General features: G+C 50.7%; 6 protein-coding genes across 6 annotated transcripts; 2 read left to right on the top strand and 4 right to left on the bottom strand.

Annotated features, from left to right (window-relative positions):
- Nucleotides 1-109: 109 nt before the first annotated feature.
- Nucleotides 110-2,194, bottom strand: BJY04DRAFT_74944 (ammonium permease MEP2). Its single transcript, XM_073720997.1, has 6 exons — nucleotides 1,871-2,194; nucleotides 1,749-1,813; nucleotides 1,434-1,688; nucleotides 709-1,383; nucleotides 428-659; nucleotides 110-368 (listed from the first exon to the last, which is right to left on the bottom strand). The coding sequence occupies exons 1-6, from the start codon at nucleotides 1,952-1,954 to the stop codon at nucleotides 246-248; spliced, it is 1,434 nt and encodes a 477-aa protein (XP_073576372.1). The 5' UTR covers nucleotides 1,955-2,194; the 3' UTR covers nucleotides 110-245.
- Nucleotides 2,195-4,437: 2,243 nt separating this feature from the next.
- Nucleotides 4,438-6,346, bottom strand: BJY04DRAFT_204790 (alkaline-phosphatase-like protein; the record flags this gene model as incomplete). Its single annotated transcript, XM_073713535.1, has 3 exons — nucleotides 4,438-5,675; nucleotides 5,737-5,875; nucleotides 5,960-6,346. 3 exons carry the CDS (start codon nucleotides 6,344-6,346, stop codon nucleotides 4,438-4,440), a joined length of 1,764 nt encoding a protein of 587 aa, XP_073576371.1.
- Nucleotides 6,347-7,083: 737 nt separating this feature from the next.
- sskB (putative MAP kinase kinase kinase SskB) lies at nucleotides 7,084-11,442 on the top strand. Its single transcript, XM_073720996.1, has 2 exons — nucleotides 7,084-8,984; nucleotides 9,033-11,442. The coding sequence occupies exons 1-2, from the start codon at nucleotides 7,192-7,194 to the stop codon at nucleotides 11,332-11,334; spliced, it is 4,095 nt and encodes a 1,364-aa protein (XP_073576370.1). The 5' UTR covers nucleotides 7,084-7,191; the 3' UTR covers nucleotides 11,335-11,442.
- Nucleotides 11,443-12,314: 872 nt separating this feature from the next.
- On the bottom strand, nucleotides 12,315-14,350 carry BJY04DRAFT_74900 (GID4/VID24 family protein). The gene is made up of 4 exons (XM_073720995.1): nucleotides 13,593-14,350; nucleotides 13,389-13,539; nucleotides 12,968-13,325; nucleotides 12,315-12,918 (listed from the first exon to the last, which is right to left on the bottom strand). The coding sequence occupies exons 1-4, from the start codon at nucleotides 14,004-14,006 to the stop codon at nucleotides 12,852-12,854; spliced, it is 990 nt and encodes a 329-aa protein (XP_073576369.1). The 5' UTR covers nucleotides 14,007-14,350; the 3' UTR covers nucleotides 12,315-12,851.
- Nucleotides 14,351-14,426: 76 nt separating this feature from the next.
- Nucleotides 14,427-15,470, bottom strand: BJY04DRAFT_177895 (mago nashi family protein). Its single transcript, XM_073709656.1, has 7 exons — nucleotides 15,358-15,470; nucleotides 15,267-15,304; nucleotides 15,118-15,213; nucleotides 14,995-15,058; nucleotides 14,857-14,944; nucleotides 14,685-14,810; nucleotides 14,427-14,623 (listed from the first exon to the last, which is right to left on the bottom strand). The coding sequence occupies exons 1-7, from the start codon at nucleotides 15,393-15,395 to the stop codon at nucleotides 14,609-14,611; spliced, it is 465 nt and encodes a 154-aa protein (XP_073576368.1). The 5' UTR covers nucleotides 15,396-15,470; the 3' UTR covers nucleotides 14,427-14,608.
- On the top strand, nucleotides 15,471-19,107 carry BJY04DRAFT_177894 (coatomer subunit beta). The gene is made up of 6 exons (XM_073709655.1): nucleotides 15,471-15,670; nucleotides 15,758-16,120; nucleotides 16,184-16,604; nucleotides 16,652-17,041; nucleotides 17,098-18,694; nucleotides 18,770-19,107. Exons 2-6 carry the CDS (start codon nucleotides 15,816-15,818, stop codon nucleotides 18,910-18,912), a joined length of 2,856 nt encoding a protein of 951 aa, XP_073576367.1. The 5' UTR covers nucleotides 15,471-15,670; nucleotides 15,758-15,815; the 3' UTR covers nucleotides 18,913-19,107.
- Nucleotides 19,108-19,178: the final 71 nt, after the last annotated feature.

Here is a 19,178-nt window from a genome sequence, read left to right as displayed (position 1 = left end):
GTAAAAGGAAAAGACTGGCAGACAGACAAGTGGAAAGGACCATATACGAGAAGGAAAGAAACAGAAGTAATGGTAGGTACTATGTACAACAGGACTCGGGATGGAGACTGATTGATTGGTCGCTCAGTTCGTCACCGGGTGGGCATGGGACAGCCAGATGCAGAAGGATTGTTGGTCTGCATCGGTGTTTGCTCATGCACTCGTGCTCTCATCATTGTTTCGGTGTTTATATGGAGGTTTTTGGCTTACGCCTTGAGCTCGGTTGTGCCCTCGGCGCCGTGAGGAGGGGAGGCGCTGCGCTTGGAGGCGCCGTCAAGATGCTCAGCGCTGCCGTTGATGACGTCGCGGGTGAGTTCGACGTAGTCGTACTGTGAAAGGGTTAGTGAGGGTTCTCGCTTTGAGGGGGTGATGAGTAGGGGAAACATACAGCGAACTCGCCAATCTCGGCGTCATCAATACCGAGGATCTCGTCCTCCTCAGAGGCACGCAGGCTCAGACCTGGGATCATGTTGATGATGAAGAGGATCAGGCAGCTGCCGAAGAACGAGTAGGCCATGCCGGAGACAGAGTCGGCAAGCTGGTAGCCGAGCTGGATATAGTTCTGGTTGACCCAGCCGCCGTCAATATCGGTGACGCCGTCGAGGTGGGCAATGTAGTCACTGGGGATGAATTAGTTTTAGTCGGGCTGATTGTTATTAGGGAACTTACGCAGCGAAAAGGCCGGTGAGAAGGTTACCGACGACACCACCGATTCCGTGGACGGCAAAGATATCAAGAGCATCGTCGACCTTGATCAGGTACTTGAGCTTGGTGGCGTAGTTGCAGGAGATGGCACCGACAACACCGAAGACGACGGCGGACCAGGGAGGAACAAAGCCAGAGCCGGGGGTGATAGCAACAAGACCAGAGATAACACCGGAGCAGAAACCAACGGTCGACCATTTGCGCTCCAGGCGGTAGTCGAGCAAGCACCAGGTGACACCACCGACGGCCGCAGCGAGGTTGGTAACGACAGCAGCCATGACGGCGCGCAGGTTAGCGCTTAGGGCGGAACCAGCATTGAAGCCGAACCAGCCGACCCAGAGAAAGACGGTACCGATAACAACATGGGTGACGTTGTGAGGGCGGTAGTTGAGTTCGTGTGTTCCGTGTCCACGACGCTTTCCGAGCATGAGGGAGTAGGCCAGAGCAGTCGTACCGGAAACAATGTGGACAGGGGTGCCACCAGCGAAGTCGAGGCCACCTAGTTCGAAAACCCATCCGGAAGCATTCCAGGTCCAGCAGGCGACAGGGTCATAGATTATCGTACTCCAGATGAAGACGAAAATCATGCAGGGGAGCATACGACCACGCTCGGCAACAGCACCAACGGCCAGTGCAACCCTAATATACGATTAGACTCAGTTGGCTGTGGAGGGGCTCGAACAACTCACGTAATACAAGCGAACATCCCTTGAAACACTGCAAACAACAAGTCCGGCACCTTGCTAGAACCGATTGAGGGTTGAGCCAGGACACCCTTGAACCCAAAGTTATCCAAGTTTCCAATGTATTTTCCGGCTGAGTGGGAAAAGGCCAGGGAATAACCCCAGAAAAACCATTGAAATGAGACCACACCGATGGACATGAGCGATAGCCAGATCAGAGAGAGAGCGGACTTGCGGCGAGCGAGACCGGAATAGAAGAACCTATTCAGGGACACAGTCAGTCCAGGCAACGGGGTGCACGGGAGGGATTCGGCTTCTTACCCGACACCGGGAATCATCAAGAGAACAAGGGCTGTTGAAGTGATAATCCATGCAATATCACCAGACTGATATAATCATTAGCCCTGCCATAGCAAAGTACTGCCATTGTACGATAGACTCACGCTGTACCAGATATTGAGATCGTCATCGGCAGAGGATCCGCCATTGGCACCCGTGCCATTGTAAGGAACAGGATATTCGGCCATTGTGAAGATTTAATCGGACTTAGTAAGTCGTCACCGGGTACCGTCGTCAAAGGAATGAAAAGAAGGTATCACAGTTAAGGATCCTACTGGTATCGGCCGGCCCCGTGAGTTGGAAGTCAGGGAGACGGAGCGTAGATAGGGTTAATATATGTGAGAGGGACGCGCAAGAGCCCCAGTCAAGCCCCAGATATCAGATCGGCCGGTCTTAAAAAAGTAAAAGGAGGAAAAAAGAAAGGGCAGAAGCATATGCATGAAGGGGGGGCCCGGAGAAGATAAATAACAATAGTGGGTGGCATAGTGTGGCAGCCAGAAAGTGGTTCTGATACCAGTCAGATTGTCAGCAACGCCATGATCCATCGCTCTCAGAACGGCCCCATCTCCCTGCAGAGATAGACAGAGAGCAATTCTAGGCAGAGCTCCACCCATGGTCGCATCGTGCGGGATGGGCTTCTGGGCTTCGTCTTCCAGGCTGCGGCGCAGATGAGCCAAGCCCACCGTGATATCAGTATACGAAGTGAAGATGTTGGAGTCGTCCGATCCAGGACGCTGTCTTCTGATCCAACGAGAGATCATAGCTCCTATCACGGAGGATGTCCTGATCTCACGCGTGTTGGATGTCAACCATGGGAGGCAGAGTACCGCTGATGATTGGATAGGAGTATAGCTGCTAGTTCCGTATAGCAGACCAGGACGATAAGAATGACAATGGATAGCTGAGATTACGGATTCGGTGACAGATCGACGAAAATAATAGCAATCTCTCGAGGATAGGGCGGTTCATACATTAAACGTACCTTGCGCTAACTGGTTGTAGAACTGACAGCACCGCTGATTGGCTGTACTCGGTTCATCGGGACTGGCTGGAGATAGCAGTGTTGAGCCTGTCTCTCGGCACCATCCGTGGCGCTGTGCCTTCATTGAAACATTGCATTGTGTGCCTCAATCTATCTGGAGCGCAGGCAATTCTAGAAATGATGTTCACTATTGGAATGAAACACGACGATCATGGGTCAAAGTTGATCTGTCATCGATGTCAACTTTGTGCTGCAGCAAGGGGATGCCGAATCCCGGTGTCACTTTCGGCCCCGAGTCTCCGACTGCCCTCCGAACGGAGATACTCCAACTTGACACCTGCATCTCCAACTCGACATCTCGTGGGCAGGAAGTACCTGCAGGAAGGATATCCGTGCTCCGGAAAACATGTCTGACAGTACTAAGTGAGCAGTGAGGCTTGAGCACCAAGGTGGTGGGTGTGCCCACTGCCCAGATGAACGCCCCGCTGGGCTCAAGAGCAGCTCCGTTATCTACACTGCTTTGGACCAATCAGCGTCTGTGTCTGTCCCTTATCATGCCCGTTTCTCCCACAAATCATTACTGGGTTGTCAAGCTCTGGACTTTGATAGACAAGATCTTGGCTTCACTTGCCAAGAGCACATCCTTCCTCATGTTGGCTGCTCTTGCGATCTTGCTTTTCAGGCTCGCAGTTCAAACCTCATGATGAGCATGTTGATCTCTCTTGGGACAGCATGAGTGTTTCTTGGACCAGACGATGGTAGTATCAAATTGTGTCTGTGTCATGATTCGCACATTCCGATCGACTCCGAAGTCCAACGCCACGTTCTTGTTGGTACAATGGGAGCTCTCGACTAGAGAAGCCAGCCTGCATCCACGTTCCGAGAGGCGTCATGGAGCCGGTAGGGCTGCAAAAGCCCAGCTCAGCGACAGTCTCCACACTTGTCAAGCCGTGCACGAACGCCAGTTCCCAAGATCTTTACGATGACTGAATGATAACTATCAGATTGAGTTCTTGATAACTGCAGTCATCAGGATCGCTGATCTACAGTCATTGCCGAGACCATGCACGGCCTTTCTGGGCATTCCGCCGGGTGGAAGCCTGAAAGGCTCATCCTTCAAGGACTTGAGTGTGGAGGATCATCAGGATGGCTCGGGCTCTTGGAGTAGATAAACATTGTTTCTCTCATTGGCCGAGACGTCAGGTATTGCGACTCAGTCAAAGAGCCCCAGATAGTTCATGTAAGTGTGTCATGATCTCTGCCCAAGTGACTCAACCCAACAGCGAGATACCGACGATAAAGTAACTTGGCATGGTTATTGAACCGATCGCGGGCCTTCCTTTGGCCCCAGCAGCCAGGATAAGCTTAGGTTCCAGAAGCCCTCCGCAAGCGCTCACGAAATGTCCGCTCAAATGTTGTTATGGCGGAAGATATGCACGACCTCGGAGATATACTGTTCCTCGTCGACCTTGGTGATGAACTCATTGCCATTATGGAGCATAATCGGAATTGAGTGCAGAACGATCAGTCATTCTCCTTACTCGAATTCGGGGCCGGTCGACCTTTGATTTCTGGAACTCCCCAAGTCTGATTTTCTATTCAATTTGCTAGGCTCAAATGGCTGGCCAGTCCAATACAACCTGACAGCCGCTCATCCAATCGCAATGCATCCAGGATGACATACCAAAACTAGGAAGACCAGTTCAAAGCCAGATCAAAGATATCGTAGTTCCTCCAGCTTCTGTGCTCAGCACTCCTAGGCACCCTCGCCGGTCTCAACAGAACAGGGACACTTTGCTCACTGAGGCCTCCATGCGAGCGCAGCGGATGATCTCTCACCTTAGACAAGTCATGCTTCGCTCTACCACTCCCAATGACTGTATGTGCTGTCGAGATAACCACAATATCAGCCTCTCTATCAAAAGGAATCTCATACTTTCGTGCCGCATCCTCTCTATTCAAAGCAATCTCCACCTCCGGCAGTGACCGACAAACCGCGAGCATCGCCTCTAACTGCGCAAGATCCCTGAGGTAAACACGCACAAACGATCCCAGTGCTCCATGGTGCCGCACAAACGGATCGGTAATCGGGCATATAACACGAGCCGAGCCAGCGCCAAATTTCTTATTCAACACGTCTTCCAAGAAAAGCACATTCGGCTGTCTGTCGAATGTAGATTTGGCGCTCATTCCGTGATCTCCTGTTACTGCGACGGTTACCCCACGACTAACTATCTGCCCTAGCTGGTTATCGATCGCTTGCATGAACTCATCAGCTTCCTTGCTTCCAGGTTCATGTTTATGCTGGATATAGTCCGAAAGTGTCAGGTAAAGAAAGTCAGATCGCGCTTCTTGGAGCAGCTTGACTCCTGCATCGAGAACAAAAAACGACAGATCAGCGGAGTACTGGCTTGGGGCGCGTCTACCGAGCCAATTCTCTACATTCTTGATGCCGTTCTCTTCTAGGGTACAGTCTGCTGCGCGTTCTGCAGAGAAGCAAATTGCAGGGCGCTGCAGGCCGTGTGCAAGGATTTTCCGCAGCTTATCTTTTGCGGTGATGGCGGCGACACGAACGCCTCGCTCGGACAGTTTCTGGAGCAGGGTGTCTCCTCGGAGCAGTGTGTCGTCTGTTATCATTGTTTCTCGACCAGTCTCGCGGTCTAGGAAGAAGTTTCCTGCTATTCCGTGGATGGATGGTGGGGCGCCGGTGATGATGGAGACGTTGTTAGGGTTTGTGAAGGACGGCATGCAGCTCTTGGCTGTTGCGTGGAAGCCTGTCTCGATGATCGACTTGAATGTTGGGAGGAGGTTACGCTCGAGACCTGAGGTGAGATATGAGGGGTCGAAGCCATCGATGCAGAGTACGACTGTTGGGGTTTGTGGGAGCCGGTACTCCCTTGAGTGCAGGGTGAAGTTGGAGCGGGATTCTTGGGGTAGGGTCAGGTCAGTGTCCGTTTTAGTTTTGGGTTTAGATGAAGACGAATTTACCAAGGAGACACTCGTATGCCAGTTGCTCAAAGCATTCTAGTACTGGAACCGCGGTGTTCGTGGCCTTTGCTTGTTCATTCCACCGTCTAACAGCGAGCTTCGCGTCCAGCCAGGCTTTGTTTTGAAAGGCTTTGTTCTGCTTCGGAGTGAGCCCTCCTCCCGGCAATGATTAGCAACCTAACATATCCTGCTAAAAGTACAAGAGAACAAAGAAAGAACATACCTGATACTCCAACGACTCATCCGTATCACTCAACCCCGCGCAAGACCCCGCATCCGTAGCATCAACAAATCCCTCCACCAGCGCACAAACTCGCTCACTGAAGCCAAGTTTCCGGAGATACCTCTGCCCAACCGCCCGATGGTGTTGTCTGTTCGTGTGGTCCTCGTCTTCAACCGGTCCAGTCAAAGGGGCCTTCTCCGCGGCGGGGATGGCGCTGCCGACATCATACAGGAGCGCCGCAATCACGACCTCCGCGTCGTTTCCATACTCTTCAGATTCTTGTGCCAAGAGTGCAGCTCGTACCGAATGCTCGTGCTGAGATCGCCGGAGATAATTGAAGAGGGTGGTTGTTGTGACTCGGGTGTGGGCTAGAACGAATGGGAGCATTTTTGCTTTTTGTTTTTTTTGGTCTTTGGTTAAAGATGTTATTCTTAAGTAATTACTTTTTACGTTTCTGGTTTACTTTTTACTTTTTTAGGTTTGTTCACGGTTGAGAGGTGAGAAAAGAAGAAGAAAAAGGAGGGTGTGGCCGGGGGGGAAGAGCTGAATATATACCTGGGACCTACCAACTCCGCATGGAGAAGCAGTCCGGGATTCGGCATAAACGACGCTGTCGCATTTACGCTGGCGCATTGATGAAGCGAGCACGGAATTTATATCCAATAAAACTCGAGATTCGTACGAGAAATATGTCTCTGCCTCCATGTCCCCAGAGAGCCTCTCACCTGTTCCACTTGCACTAGTTATGGCCAAGCATCCAAGCCTATCTGGATTAGAGAAGGACTTCAGTGTCAAGATTCCGACCCCGGAGCATGGTTGTATGAGATTAATGAGCTAGTGGCGCCGTAAAAAGATTGAAGATGGAGTTGTTGACTGTCAAGCTGTCACCCCCATCATGATCGGCACGAAGCGATCGTTCAACGTCTAGTCCAAAGTACGGAGTAACTAAGAGTAGCTATCGAGTAGATCCTGAGGCAATGGCAAATGTGTAGACAACGTGACATTCGTACAACAGTCTGTGTATCAATTGACTCATTTAACTCTTCAATTAAGTAATGTATTATAATATGTGACTATATTATTTTCCCGGTTTTTTTTCTTGTCTGCCGCAAATTAAAGATTGCTATCGCCACACCTGCACCGCCACATCTGCCACCCAGTGAGCTTCTCGCTCTCTGGCCGATAACTCCAACTTTACTCCGTACTTTTACCACCATCCATCCCCATTCGCGATGGACCCCCAGCCGGTCCACGAATATCAGATGCTGGAGCATCCCGACATAGGGAATGCCGATTCCGACAGCTCCGGCTCTGACGAGCTTTTACAGCCACCTTACGTCGTCCGGCCTGGTCCCATCATCCCCGAACCTTTCGACCCCCAGACTCCCGCCGTCGCCTCCTCTCCTCCACAACCTCACTCTGCTTTCAGCTCCTGGGCAAGTGTTACTCCTACCCGTGCTCGCGGTGCTAGTGTCGGTGCTTCAGCTCTCGAGAAAATGTCCTCACCACCGGGGTTAGAGGGGACGCCGCCCATCGATCCCCGATTGCAACGTCCTTCGCACCCGGCCAGGACGCCCTCAAGCACATACGCGCCCCAGCGCCGACCTCCCCCTTATATCAGCTTCCAAGACGATCGGCAGCGGTCGTCGTCCACGAAACGGACACTGAGACGGGATCCCAATGCCCAGTATCGCGCGCAGGAGAAGGCATATGTTCAACGTATCCGTGAGGACCCTCAGGGTTGGTACAGTCGTTTCGAGGATAACAAAGGATTGGGGTTGAACACGGGGGACTCTGATGTCGAGGATCCGTCCCCATCGTCGGAAGTCCCGTTTGAAGATGATGCCTACGACCCGGATATCCAACTCTTTATCGCGGACGATAATCAGCCTACGCTTGAGGAGCTCAAGAACCCGAAGAACCAGGAGCGGCTGGAGTGGCATTCTATGTTGGCGTCTGTGTTGAAGGGTGATGTTGTCAAGCAGGAGAAGCAGCGTTTGCTTGGCTCCTCGGAGACGTATAGGTCTGCGGCTCAGAACAATGCGATCTGGCTTGGAGTGAGGGCGAGGATGTGTGGTCGAAGCTTGGTTCTGCAGCGGAAACTCATTGAGGAAGCGAGAACAAATCTGGCTCCGATTATTGAGGAGATTATCAAGTTCCAGATCAAGGGTGAGACGGAAATCGGCAAAACTCCGATCAAACAGGTTGAGGATATTGTCGAGCAGATCAGCAAATGCGAGTCGCTGTACTCTACGCATAAAGAGCTGGAAACTGCTCATCCGCGTGTTGCCTCGGAGGAATACTGCTCTAGTCGCGATGCTGTCTTCGCATGGCACAATACCACGGTCCTCATCAATACGGAACTTGCTATTCTGCAGAAGTGGGTTGGCAATGACGAGCTCGACTTTAGCAAAGCTGGTCTGAGAACGACCAAGAGCGAGCTCTCTGATGAAACCTCTTTCCTCGATCGCATCATGAAGGAGGACGGTCTCAAGACGCTTCAAGGAGAGCACAATATGCTAAATGGCATCAGTTCGGTGATCCAGAAAGCAAAGAGTACGTTGATCGAAAACGCCAACTCTTTTGCTAAACGGCATCTACCTCCTTATATTGAAGAGCTTCTTATCCTCATCAACTTCCCCTCACGACTTATTCAAGAGATTATTCGAGTTCGACTTTCCTACGCTAAGAATATGAAGGATCCCGCTCAGCAGTCTCCTATCCTTGTTGATCAAATGATCACGCAGTTCCAGATTTTGATGAGAGCTGCGGTTGACATCAAGCAACGGTACCTCGACATCGCTCGACCGGAGCCCGGTTGGGACCTCCCGCCGTGCATCGACGAGAACTTCGATAGTGTCGTGCTCGATGCTATGCGGTACTACTTTCGGCTGTTGAACTGGAAGTTGCAAGCGAATAAGAACACCTTCAAGGAGGCGGAAATCCTAGAACAGGAATGGGAGTTTTGCAATGCGATTGGCCGACAGTTGGAGAGTGGAGATATTGAAGTGGCTGAACAGTTTAGGTACGGTGGCCTTTTCTGTTTATTTTGATATATGCTAACCTGATCTAGTGTGTTGACTGCGAGGGCTATTCATCGTCTGCTCATTCATTTCGAGCGCGAACTGCACGTTCGCGAGGACGAGGACGCGATTGAATTAGATAAACGGTTCAAGGGTGTTCTCGATTCGACCCGAATCCGTCAACGAAAGCTTTACCGATTCTCTCGTTTCTTGCGCCAACTGTTCGAAAATGCGTCAGAGTACAACCTCCCGGCCGACATATCTTGGGACTTCTTCGAGGCCTTGTTCGTTTCCGATCACTTCCTGCTCAAGTCCAATGCGTCTGTTGGTCAGAAAGGCGTCTATCTCTTCGCGCATCGTGCGCTATGGGACCGTCCGGAGGAGATTTCGGCCATTTTGGGAACATCTTTCCGCGAGGAGGAGTTTGGAAAGGACCCCAGTCATGCGCCATACGTCTTGGCCATTCGTCCAGAGAAGCCGTTATCGTGGGCTGGTAAAGAAATGCAGGTTGAGATTGTCGAACAGCCGACCGACCTACGACTTGGAAAGCTCCGTCTTATCGTTGAGGGGTCACAGCAGCGTCTATCCAATGCCAGGCTAGAACTTGCTCAGTTAACAGGCATGCAGCTCGATATGGCTATTGAGCAGCGTGCGAACCTTAGCCGTGTTAACGCCGAGCTCAATAGGATCAAGAAGATTTCGTTCAAGCTATCCATGACCATCATGGACAGTGTCGCCATCCTCAGAAACCAGCTCAAGGAGATGGGCGTGGAGAATACCGAGCTCATTCAATCGTGCTATGCTTTCGCTACAGAGTTCGGTAAGCGTTCGTCGAACGTCGACCCGAACCGTCGTGCAATGAATAGTGCAAGGCTCGCCGATCTAGCCCTTGACTGGGTGTCTTTCATCTGTGATGATTGTGATGCTGCTGACCGAAAGACCTTCAAATGGGCCGTGGCCGCCCTTGAGTTTGCCATGGCCATCACGTCTAGCAGACATCTTCTTTCAATGGATGACCCTCATTTTGCACGGCTACGACAGAAGGTGGCTGGCTGTATGTCACTTCTGATATCACACTTCGATATCATGGGTGCGCGATCTTCCCGCGCGGCGCAGGCCGAGAAACAACGCTCCGATGAGCGCGCGAGCCGCTGGAAGATTGGCGCGGGTCGGATTTTGACTGATGAAGAAGCAATGAAGCTTGTGCGTGAACAGCGTATCTCCCGCTTAGCCAACATTGAGGACGTGAGGATTGAAGCAGATGCGAAACGTCAGGCTCTTGGAAGGGTTCTGGAGGGCTCAGACGAAGCCGATAAGTCGCTTGCGGTTTTGTCCTCGTCTGCTACGAACGTGACTCTGCGTTGGCAGCAGGGTCAGTATATTGGAGGTGGTACTTTTGGTTCCGTCTACGCTGCGATCAACTTGGACAGCAACTACCTGATGGCTGTCAAGGAGATTCGACTACAGGATCCCCAGCTTATTCCTAAGATTTCTCAGCAGATCCGCGATGAGATGGGTGTTCTTGAAGTACTGGATCATCCCAACATTGTGTCCTACCATGGTATTGAAGTCCATCGTGACAAGGTCTATATCTTCATGGAATATTGCTCTGGTGGTTCTCTTGCTAGTCTGTTGGAACATGGTCGTGTCGAAGATGAGACTGTCATCATGGTGTACGCCCTTCAACTCCTGGAAGGACTGGCATACCTCCACCAATCCGGAATCGTGCACCGAGACATCAAGCCTGAAAACATCCTACTCGATCATAACGGTATCATCAAGTACGTCGATTTTGGCGCCGCCAAGATCATCGCACGTCACGGCAAAACCCTCATGCCTATGGACGCGTTCGGCAACGCGGGCTACAAAGACGGCATCGTCCCCAAGGAGAACCCCAACCGCGGCAAGAACCAGAAAACCATGACCGGAACCCCCATGTACATGTCTCCCGAAGTCATCCGCGGTGACACTAGCAAACTCGTCAACCGTCAGGGTGCCGTTGACATTTGGTCTCTCGGCTGTGTCATCTTGGAGATGGCTACTGGCCGCCGCCCCTGGTCGACTCTCGACAATGAATGGGCGATCATGTACAACATCGCTCAAGGGAACCAGCCAGTGCTCCCATCTAGCGACCAGCTTAGTGAACTGGGCATTGACTTCCTTCGTCGCTGCTTCGAGTGTGATCCGTTGAAGAGGCCATCCGCCGCCGAACTCCTGCAGCACGAGTGGATTGTTTCGATCCGTCAGCAAGTGGTTATGGAGACTGCTACCCCAAGCAGCGAACATAGTGGACATAGTGGGAGTATAAGCAGTTCGAACTCGGGCAGTCGGCACGGCTCGACTTACATGTAACGCCTGACTGACCGTTGTTCCCTCCCATGCTAGTCTCGAATTTCTCTTCCATGATATAGCGACGCGACGCCTTCACGACCCAACTATACTGTACCACCCATGATCTCCGACTTCACGCCACGCCATCAGAACCAGCATTCCTTCCCTGAAACGAACCGCATTTGATACCCTCTCTGTCCCCCTTCTCCCCCGTCCCTCTCTGTCATATTGCCAAACATGTATTGTTACTCTTGCCCCTCTGCTTTCCCTGTCTTGCCTTACATTGGAGCGTTGATTCACTACAGCACAGCATACCCAGCATTTGCGTTCCTTTTTATCTCAACTGTCTTGAGCAAACAATGTCATTGCACCTCATCTGTCTTTTTCTACCTTGTCCAACCCAAATTCCTTTCCCGTTTCCTTCTCAAATCTACCAACGGCTATACACATATTATCTTATTCTAAAATATATAGTATAGTACGCCCTGAACTAAATCTATCTCTATTTTCATCGAAAAAAGTCTCTCTATCTGTCCCCAACCACAATGATGAAAACTCACATGCCAACAATATCAATTGTAAAACCCAACTCACCTAACGAACCTCTACCCAAAAACTCCAACCCGATATCGGTGCTAGTGATACCTGGAATTCTCAATCGTCATCTTGACACCAGCCCTCCCTCTTGAAGTTGTGGGTACCATCTCCCGAGGAAACACACGGTTCGCCACGCGGGAACCGTTTTTTTACTTTAAAGCTGATTAGAGTTAGCGATGTGGAATAGCGGATCGAGGCAGGGCTCTAGGCGTGGTTTTGGGTGGAGCTGAATTGTGATTTCCGAGTTGAGCGCGAATTGAGGCGGCGCGGATGATTTATCAGTTCTGTTGCCGGGAGGCAAGATCATGTAAAATAAGGTAGGGGAGGGAAAGTAGCAATGTGTTAAGAGGTGTTGTGGTCATGTAGCAACGGATGTGAACTTGAGCTTGTGCTTGAGTGTGTTCTGTCTGTCTGTCTGTCCTGGATGGGTAGCCTGCAGCCCATGGATAGATAGGTAGATAGTAGGTAACGTAAATAGTTATATGAAACCAAGGTGGCAACTTGAAGTCATAGGAAAGGAGAATCAGATGCGTGCATGGACGTCGATATCGAGAGAGATAAACGAACACAAGAGGAAAGGTCGTGAGCAGGAAAGAGACTATAAGAAGAAGCAATCGTTCATACGTCGCTGGTGAAACCAATAGCCCATGAGGAAACCGGAGAGAAGGGGGAATAATGACAATGGAGAGTAGAGAAAGTAACCGATCATAACAACCAAAGGAAATGAGCAAGAGACCATTGCAACCAATAGAACGCCAAGTGTAAAGAGATCATCGTGAAACATGAATGGATCGAAGAACAGTATAGCGGAGTAGATATACGGCGTGTTGTTCTGACTGTCGGCGATACTATGAGAATTGAGGGGGTCGAGATGAGGAGGTTCATGAAGAGGAACGACAGCGAAAAGAGGGTCGAGCCGCATTTTAGTCCGAAGCAGGTCATCAGCGAAATTCAATGGCAGGAGTGTAGCCATAATTTTCAACATGGCGGAGATCCAACTGCTGATACCTTGAAGAAGTCAGTAACAAGACAATTGAGATTGGAGTGTGGAACTCACTTTTCGCTTTTCGCATGGAAGTAAATGCCAGACACAGTACCCTCGACTTGGTTAAAACAGATGTAGTAGAAACCCTCGAAACTAGCACCGGATATGGTCCGGACACGATGATCCGGTACAAGGAAGTGTTCCTTCCAGCGCATGAAGATATGGTCGCGTTCGGCAAAATCCCAGTATGTAAAATCAGGCCTCTTGGCCTGTTTGGCCAACGGTCGCCATGCAGGAAACCTAGCCCAGTGGTGCATGTCGGTCTTTTCTGACGCACCCCATGATTCATTCCTAGTCTTGAAGGTATGCTTTGTGCCAATTATCTCTCCTTCAAAGAAGGTCGTCAAGGTGGGATGGTCCTCGGTAAGGCCTGCAAGAGAGAAAAGTTAGACATGTTGAGTAAGACTTGAGGGAGAATCAAGGCTTCGCGGACCTTGAATGCGGAGATAACCGCAAAGGTAGGATTCGGCCATGTCAACATGCTTAATTTCCACATCGACATTATAGACCTGGCGGTCTGACTGCTGTGTGCCTGTGAACTTACTTCCCGGTCGCAGGAAGGACGAAGTATAATTCGGAAGAAGCTGATGACGTTAGTTTTGCCCCAAAGTCAATCCAGCCGTAAGGTTTCACATACACGTATGTTCGAAAACTCGTAGCTCAAAAGTGAGGCTGTTGAAGGTGTAGAGGTCACAGTGGAGGTGGAGTTGGCCGGACGTCTAGCGGGACTTAATGTCCTCGAGGTGGATTCATCGTCCGATCTAGACATACTGCTTGGAGAAGCACTGGTTTCCATTTCCACCTTCAGCGAGCCGGAATCCGCACGATCGATCGCATCGTCCGTCTGCATCAACACAGGTTGAGGCGAGACGACGCCCGAGGAAAGAGCATTGTCAGAAGTAGCGTCACTCTCGGTCAGGGCGGCGGATTCCAGGGACTCTCTCCAGGTCGGCAGCCGCTCCGGTTCAGGAGGGCAGGTCGGGCGATTGGAAATATCCTGGGGAACCGAGGTGGCATTCAAGCGAGGCGTGCTGTCACTCGGAGTCGGCATTGAGACGAATTAAGGAGGGACAGGGAATGACATCGGATCGCACTGGGTTGCAAGTTGGGTGGCGAACGAGGGCAGGCGAGTGAACAGCCAGACAATGCATACAACAAGAACGAAAACGGAAGAGAAGACGGCGATTGGAGAAGACGAAGGAGAGTGAGGGGTTCTGGATCAGGAGGGAGAGAAGAAGAATAATATGAGAATGACTAGCCGCAGTAGACGCAAGTTGTGCAGAATCCAAGTCTAAGTAAGGTTTAAATGGTGGATGGAGTGACAGAGCAGTGAGCGCAGACCTCGCCCTACCCAAAGGGGATAGGCGGCTGATTGGCCGCTCCGGCTCTGGTCATGCGAGCTGCGGGGGAGAGGCGAGTCCTAAAGACTACTACCGCAATCTCCAGCTATATCACCTTATTTTAATCATCATACGTGAGTTAAATATAGATTAGAGTAGTCCCGTCCCATAAACCATTCATTAGATGCTGTGCTACTGATTTTAATTTTTCTGCTACACTGCCCTTGATCGCATGCGTCACCGGGCTGCCCTGTTTGACACCATCATTTCGTGCAGACACACAAAGAGCAGTTTTGCGTCTTCAATATGTTATTCATATGGGCTTGATCTATACGAGACGGCACTGTTAGTATCCATACCTCAATAGTCCACTCCCGCAAGCGACGTACCTTGAAGTGAAGAGATATCAAGGAGAAGATCAGCGCCTTCAGATCCTGTACCAGGTAGTAGAACACCCTTAGACCTTCTGGGTCTGCTGACTCTGTTACATCCACAAGAGAACCGATTTTCGCGGTCTGTCACAGTCAACAACAAGTTCTTTCGAAGACAACGTAAACGTACCTCAAAAGAGATATGCTCATTCCCTAGCCGGATTTCCAGCTCCTGGCGTCCATCCTTGTTCTTCTGAGGCCACTTCGAATCGTCCTCCCTAGCGCAGTGTTAGACGAATAGTACCAGAGTCGCGAGCATTGTACGTACTTCAGGATTTCACTGCTCTTGATGATGCGCTTGATTTCCTGAATTAACGCCGAGCTCACGCACACTATGTGTTCCACCAATTAGCGATACTCGTTCAGCGTGTATTGTCAACTCGGGACTCACTCTCTTTACGGATGAGGGAGTCATTGCGGTAGTTGGAATTGTTCGCGTATCGAACGGCAGCACTGCGACCATCGCCGAGGGTGCGGAAATCGAATTCTACCTGGGTTAGCAAGCGCAATCTTATGTAGGTTTCAACTGCCGAGACTTACCTAGAAACTCATGTCCAAACCGCCCAGAGTGACCTGAGCTGCGGAACCGTCAGCAGCGGAGGAAACCTGGGCTCAACACAGATCGCCTTACTAGTAGCGGAGGTAAAACTGTTCGTTTTGACCTGACATTTTCGGGAGATGTTGTGGTAGTAAGGATCATGCGGCGAGGGAGATCAAGGTCCCGCCTAGATAACCCATGGCGGTGGCCCAGGCGGAGCTTAGTCATCCACACACTCCGGACAGCTTGCGGGCCCGCGCAAATGGCCAGGTTGAACATCATAATTGGTGAAGCCTCCGGATTGACAACTTGCGCGCTGATGACTTCCATGTGAGCGTGTGGAGTTGAATTGCTTGAAGCCTCTTTTGTCCTACCTCCTGCGCTTTCTTTGGGGAGTCCATTCCTGGTACGTTTACATCCCTCGTCCTCTCAGCCCTCTCCCTGATGGGCCCCAAAACAACACCTGGTACTCCGTACTGACTGCCCGCTCCAGGCCCTCCTCCTCCTCCTTATCCTTCTCCGAGACGGCCGTTCGTTGAATACCGCACACCATGGCGTCGTTTCTCGAAAATGCATACAGCTTAGTCCATTTGGACAATGCTGCTGATCAGCCTTCGCAACAGGAGTTGAAGCAGCAGTTGGAAAAGGGTACCGATGAGACAAAGCTGGAAACAATGAGGAACATTATTACGATCATGCTCAATGGGGATCCTATGCCTCAGTTGCTAATGCATATTATCCGCTTTGTTATGCCATCGAAGAGCAAGCCTCTCAAGAAATTACTTTACTTTTACTATGAGATCTGCCCGAAGCACGACTCGAGCGGAAAGCTCAAGCAAGAAATGATCTTGGTGTGGTAAGGCTGACTTGTTATGGTCTTCTTCTTGCCCATTGTTCTAATTGGTCATGTTCTATCTAGCAATGGCATTCGTAACGACCTTCAGCACCCCAACGAATACATCCGAGGCAATACCTTACGGTTCCTTTGCAAGCTCCGAGAGCCCGAGCTCATCGAACCCCTTCTTTCGTCCGCGCGCTCATGTCTGGATCACCGACACGCATACGTGAGGAAGAGTGCCGTGTGGGCGGTCGCCTCTATCTTCCAACATTCGGAGTCTCTCATCCCAGATGCACCGGAACTCATTCAAGCATTTCTCGAAACCGAGTCTGACGGCACTTGCAAGCGCAATGCGTTTGCAGCTCTTATGTCCATTAGCCACCAGAAGGCATTGGAATACCTGGCCTCTACATTCGACAGCATCCCGAATACCGACGAGTTGCTTCAACTGGCCGAGCTTGAATTCATCAGGAAAGATGCTGTTCAAAACACACAGAACAAGGTGAGTTGCTACGACGCTTGGCAATTTGGATCTTCTAACAAGTGTAGGCGAGATACCTACGCTTGATTTTCGACCTCCTTGACGCCTCCACGAGCACTGTGGTATACGAAGCTGCCACATCCCTCACAGCACTTACAAGCAATCCCGTCGCCGTGAAAGCCGCCGCAGGAAAATTGATTGAGCTCAGTATTAAGGAGGCCGACAACAACGTTAAGCTTATTGTCTTAGACCGAGTGGACCAATTACGAATTCGCAATGAGGGTGTACTTGACGACCTCACAATGGAAATCCTCCGGGTCCTTTCTAGCCCTGACATCGATGTACGACGGAAAGCTCTCGGCATTGCTCTGGAGATGGTCTCCAGCAAGAACGTGGAGGAAATCGTGATGCTCCTGAAGAAAGAGCTTGCAAAGACTGTAGATGAACAATATGAGAAGGTAGGCGGACACTATGTTAGCTTGCCTTGGCTCGATTTCTCGCTAACAGCATGCAGAACAGCGAATACCGTCAACTCCTAATTCAGTCAATTCACAACTGCGCCATCAAATTTTCCGAGATCGCCGCTAGCGTTGTCGACCTGTTAATGGACTTTATTGCCGACTTCAACAACAACTCCGCAATCGATGTAATCTCGTTTGTCAAGGAAGTGGTTGAGAAATTCCCCAAACTTCGCGCCTCTATAGTTGATCGCTTGGTCTCAACTTTGAGCGAAGTCCGCGCAGGGAAAGTCTACCGTGGCGTCCTATGGGTTGTTGGTGAATATTCGCTCGAGGAGAGGGATATCCGTGAAGCCTGGAAGAAAATCAGGGCCAGTCTCGGAGAAATTCCTATTCTGGCTTCGGAACAACGACTTCTCGATGAAGTTCCTGAAGAGTCTATACCCAAAGATCAGATCAATGGCCACGGCAAATTCTCAGCGCCGAAAGTGCTGGCAGACGGTACATACGCCACAGAAAGTGCCCTCACCAGCCAGTCCGCGGCTGCTGCCCGTCTACAAGCCGTCAAGGCCGCCCAGAAGCCTCCCCTTCGTCAGCTAATCTTGGATGGCGATTACTACTTGTCCACGGTTCTCTCTTCCACATTGACCAAATTGGTTATGCGACATTCCGAGGTTTCTCAAGATTCAGCTAGGACCAATGCTTTGCGCGCTGAAGCGATGCTGATTATGATCTCCATTATCCGCGTGGGTCAATCGCCATTTGTCACTGCACCAATCGATGAAGATTCCGTTGACCGTATCATGACCTGTGTCCGATCTCTGGCCGAATTCTCCGAGCGAAAGGAGCTAGAAGCCACCTTCCTGGAAGACACCCGCAAGGCTTTCCGTGCTATGGTTCAGGTAGAGGACAAGAAGCGAGCCGCCAAGGAAGCCGTGGAGAAGGCCAAAAGCGCCGTTCAGATTGACGATGCCATTCCTATTCGGCAGTTCACCAAGAAGTCGGGTGTTGAAGGTGCAGAGGAGATTGAGCTCGATCTGGCCAAAGCCACAGGAGGTGACTCCACTGTGGAAACCGTGTCGTCGAAGCTCAGCCGCGTCGTACAGCTCACTGGTTTCTCGGACGCTGTCTACGCGGAGGCCTACGTCACAGTACATCAGTTCGATATTGTCCTAGATGTTCTGCTAGTCAACCAGACCGTGGAGACGCTGCAGAACTTGTCCGTCGAATTTGCTACACTGGGAGACTTGAAGGTCGTGGAACGGCCAAGTACTCACAACCTCGGTCCTCGTGACTTCTTGAATGTGCAGGCTACAGTCAAGGTGTCGTCAACAGATACAGGTGTCATCTTCGGAAACATTGTTTACGATGGTGCTAGCTCAACGGAAACCCATGTTGTCATCCTGAACGATATCCACGCTGACATTATGGATTACATACAACCCGCCCACTGTACCGAGACCCAGTTTCGTACGATGTGGACAGAATTTGAGTGGGAGAACAAGGTCAACATCAACTCCAAGGCTAAGACGCTCCGTGAATTCCTCAAGCAACTCATGGAGAGCACCAACATGGCTTGCCTCACTCCTGAGGCGTCGCTCACAGGCGATTGCCGGTTCCTCAGTGCTAATCTCTATGCCCGAAGTGTCTTTGGTAAGCTCACACTTTTTTTTTTGACATTTCAAGACCTGTTTCTGGTGGAATCTATGCTAATTATCTTTTTTATAGGCGAGGATGCTCTGGCAAACTTGAGTATCGAGAAGGAAGGAGACGATGGACCAGTTACTGGCTTTGTCCGGATAAGAAGCCGTTCTCAAGGCCTGGCTCTGAGCCTGGGTTCGCTGAAAGGGCTTAAGGCCACCGCTGCATGAATAGAATACTAAGTCTCCTTTCTACTATATTGAATAGCCATTCACCCTATTACTTATTCCACGATCATATTGACATACCTGCTTGTTATCCTCTTATTTGTGAGCCTCTTGATGGATGAATCTGTTCCTATACTTATGCTGTACTGTGTTGGCGGATGAGAAAAAGATCTCTTTCAATGAAATAACATTTTAGAAGCGCGTGGTGCACTTTAATGAACAGATTATGTAGATAACTAGCTACTGTACGAGACACATATAAGGAAGAC

Source organism: Aspergillus karnatakaensis (genome assembly GCF_047715665.1).
Source record: "Aspergillus karnatakaensis strain CBS 102800 unplaced genomic scaffold BJY04scaffold_3, whole genome shotgun sequence".
NCBI classification, from domain to species: Eukaryota; Fungi; Ascomycota; class Eurotiomycetes; order Eurotiales; family Aspergillaceae; genus Aspergillus; species Aspergillus karnatakaensis.
The sequence above is the reverse complement of the archived record's forward strand: the minus strand, read 5'-3'. Positions and strand labels throughout refer to the sequence as shown.

Excerpts from the sequence above, each read along its gene's own strand:
- BJY04DRAFT_74900 (XM_073720995.1), bottom strand. The coding sequence starts at position 14,006 with ATGCCGACTCCGAGTGACAGCACGCCTCGCTTGAATGCCACCTCGGTT. Across the intron at positions 13,540-13,592 it reads ACGAGTTTTCGAACATACGT|CTTCTTCCGAATTATACTTC; the intron begins GTATGTGAAACC and ends TAACGTCATCAG. Across the intron at positions 12,919-12,967 it reads TTCCATGCGAAAAGCGAAAA|GTATCAGCAGTTGGATCTCC; the intron begins GTGAGTTCCACA and ends GACTTCTTCAAG.
- BJY04DRAFT_74944 (XM_073720997.1), bottom strand. The coding sequence starts at position 1,954 with ATGGCCGAATATCCTGTTCCTTACAATGGCACGGGTGCCAATGGCGGA. Across the intron at positions 1,814-1,870 it reads ATCTCAATATCTGGTACAGC|TCTGGTGATATTGCATGGAT; the intron begins GTGAGTCTATCG and ends TGATTATATCAG. Across the intron at positions 369-427 it reads CCGAGATTGGCGAGTTCGCT|TACGACTACGTCGAACTCAC; the intron begins GTATGTTTCCCC and ends ACCCTTTCACAG.
- sskB (XM_073720996.1), top strand. The coding sequence starts at position 7,192 with ATGGACCCCCAGCCGGTCCACGAATATCAGATGCTGGAGCATCCCGAC. Across the intron at positions 8,985-9,032 it reads GAAGTGGCTGAACAGTTTAG|TGTGTTGACTGCGAGGGCTA; the intron begins GTACGGTGGCCT and ends AACCTGATCTAG.
- BJY04DRAFT_177895 (XM_073709656.1), bottom strand. The coding sequence starts at position 15,395 with ATGTCAGGTCAAAACGAACAGTTTTACCTCCGCTACTA. Across the intron at positions 15,059-15,117 it reads CTCCCTCATCCGTAAAGAGA|TGTGCGTGAGCTCGGCGTTA; the intron begins GTGAGTCCCGAG and ends TGGAACACATAG. Across the intron at positions 14,945-14,994 it reads AAGAGCAGTGAAATCCTGAA|GGAGGACGATTCGAAGTGGC; the intron begins GTACGTACAATG and ends ACACTGCGCTAG.
- BJY04DRAFT_177894 (XM_073709655.1), top strand. The coding sequence starts at position 15,816 with ATGGCGTCGTTTCTCGAAAATGCATACAGCTTAGTCCATTTGGACAAT. Across the intron at positions 16,605-16,651 it reads TTCAAAACACACAGAACAAG|GCGAGATACCTACGCTTGAT; the intron begins GTGAGTTGCTAC and ends TAACAAGTGTAG. Across the intron at positions 18,695-18,769 it reads CTATGCCCGAAGTGTCTTTG|GCGAGGATGCTCTGGCAAAC; the intron begins GTAAGCTCACAC and ends TCTTTTTTATAG.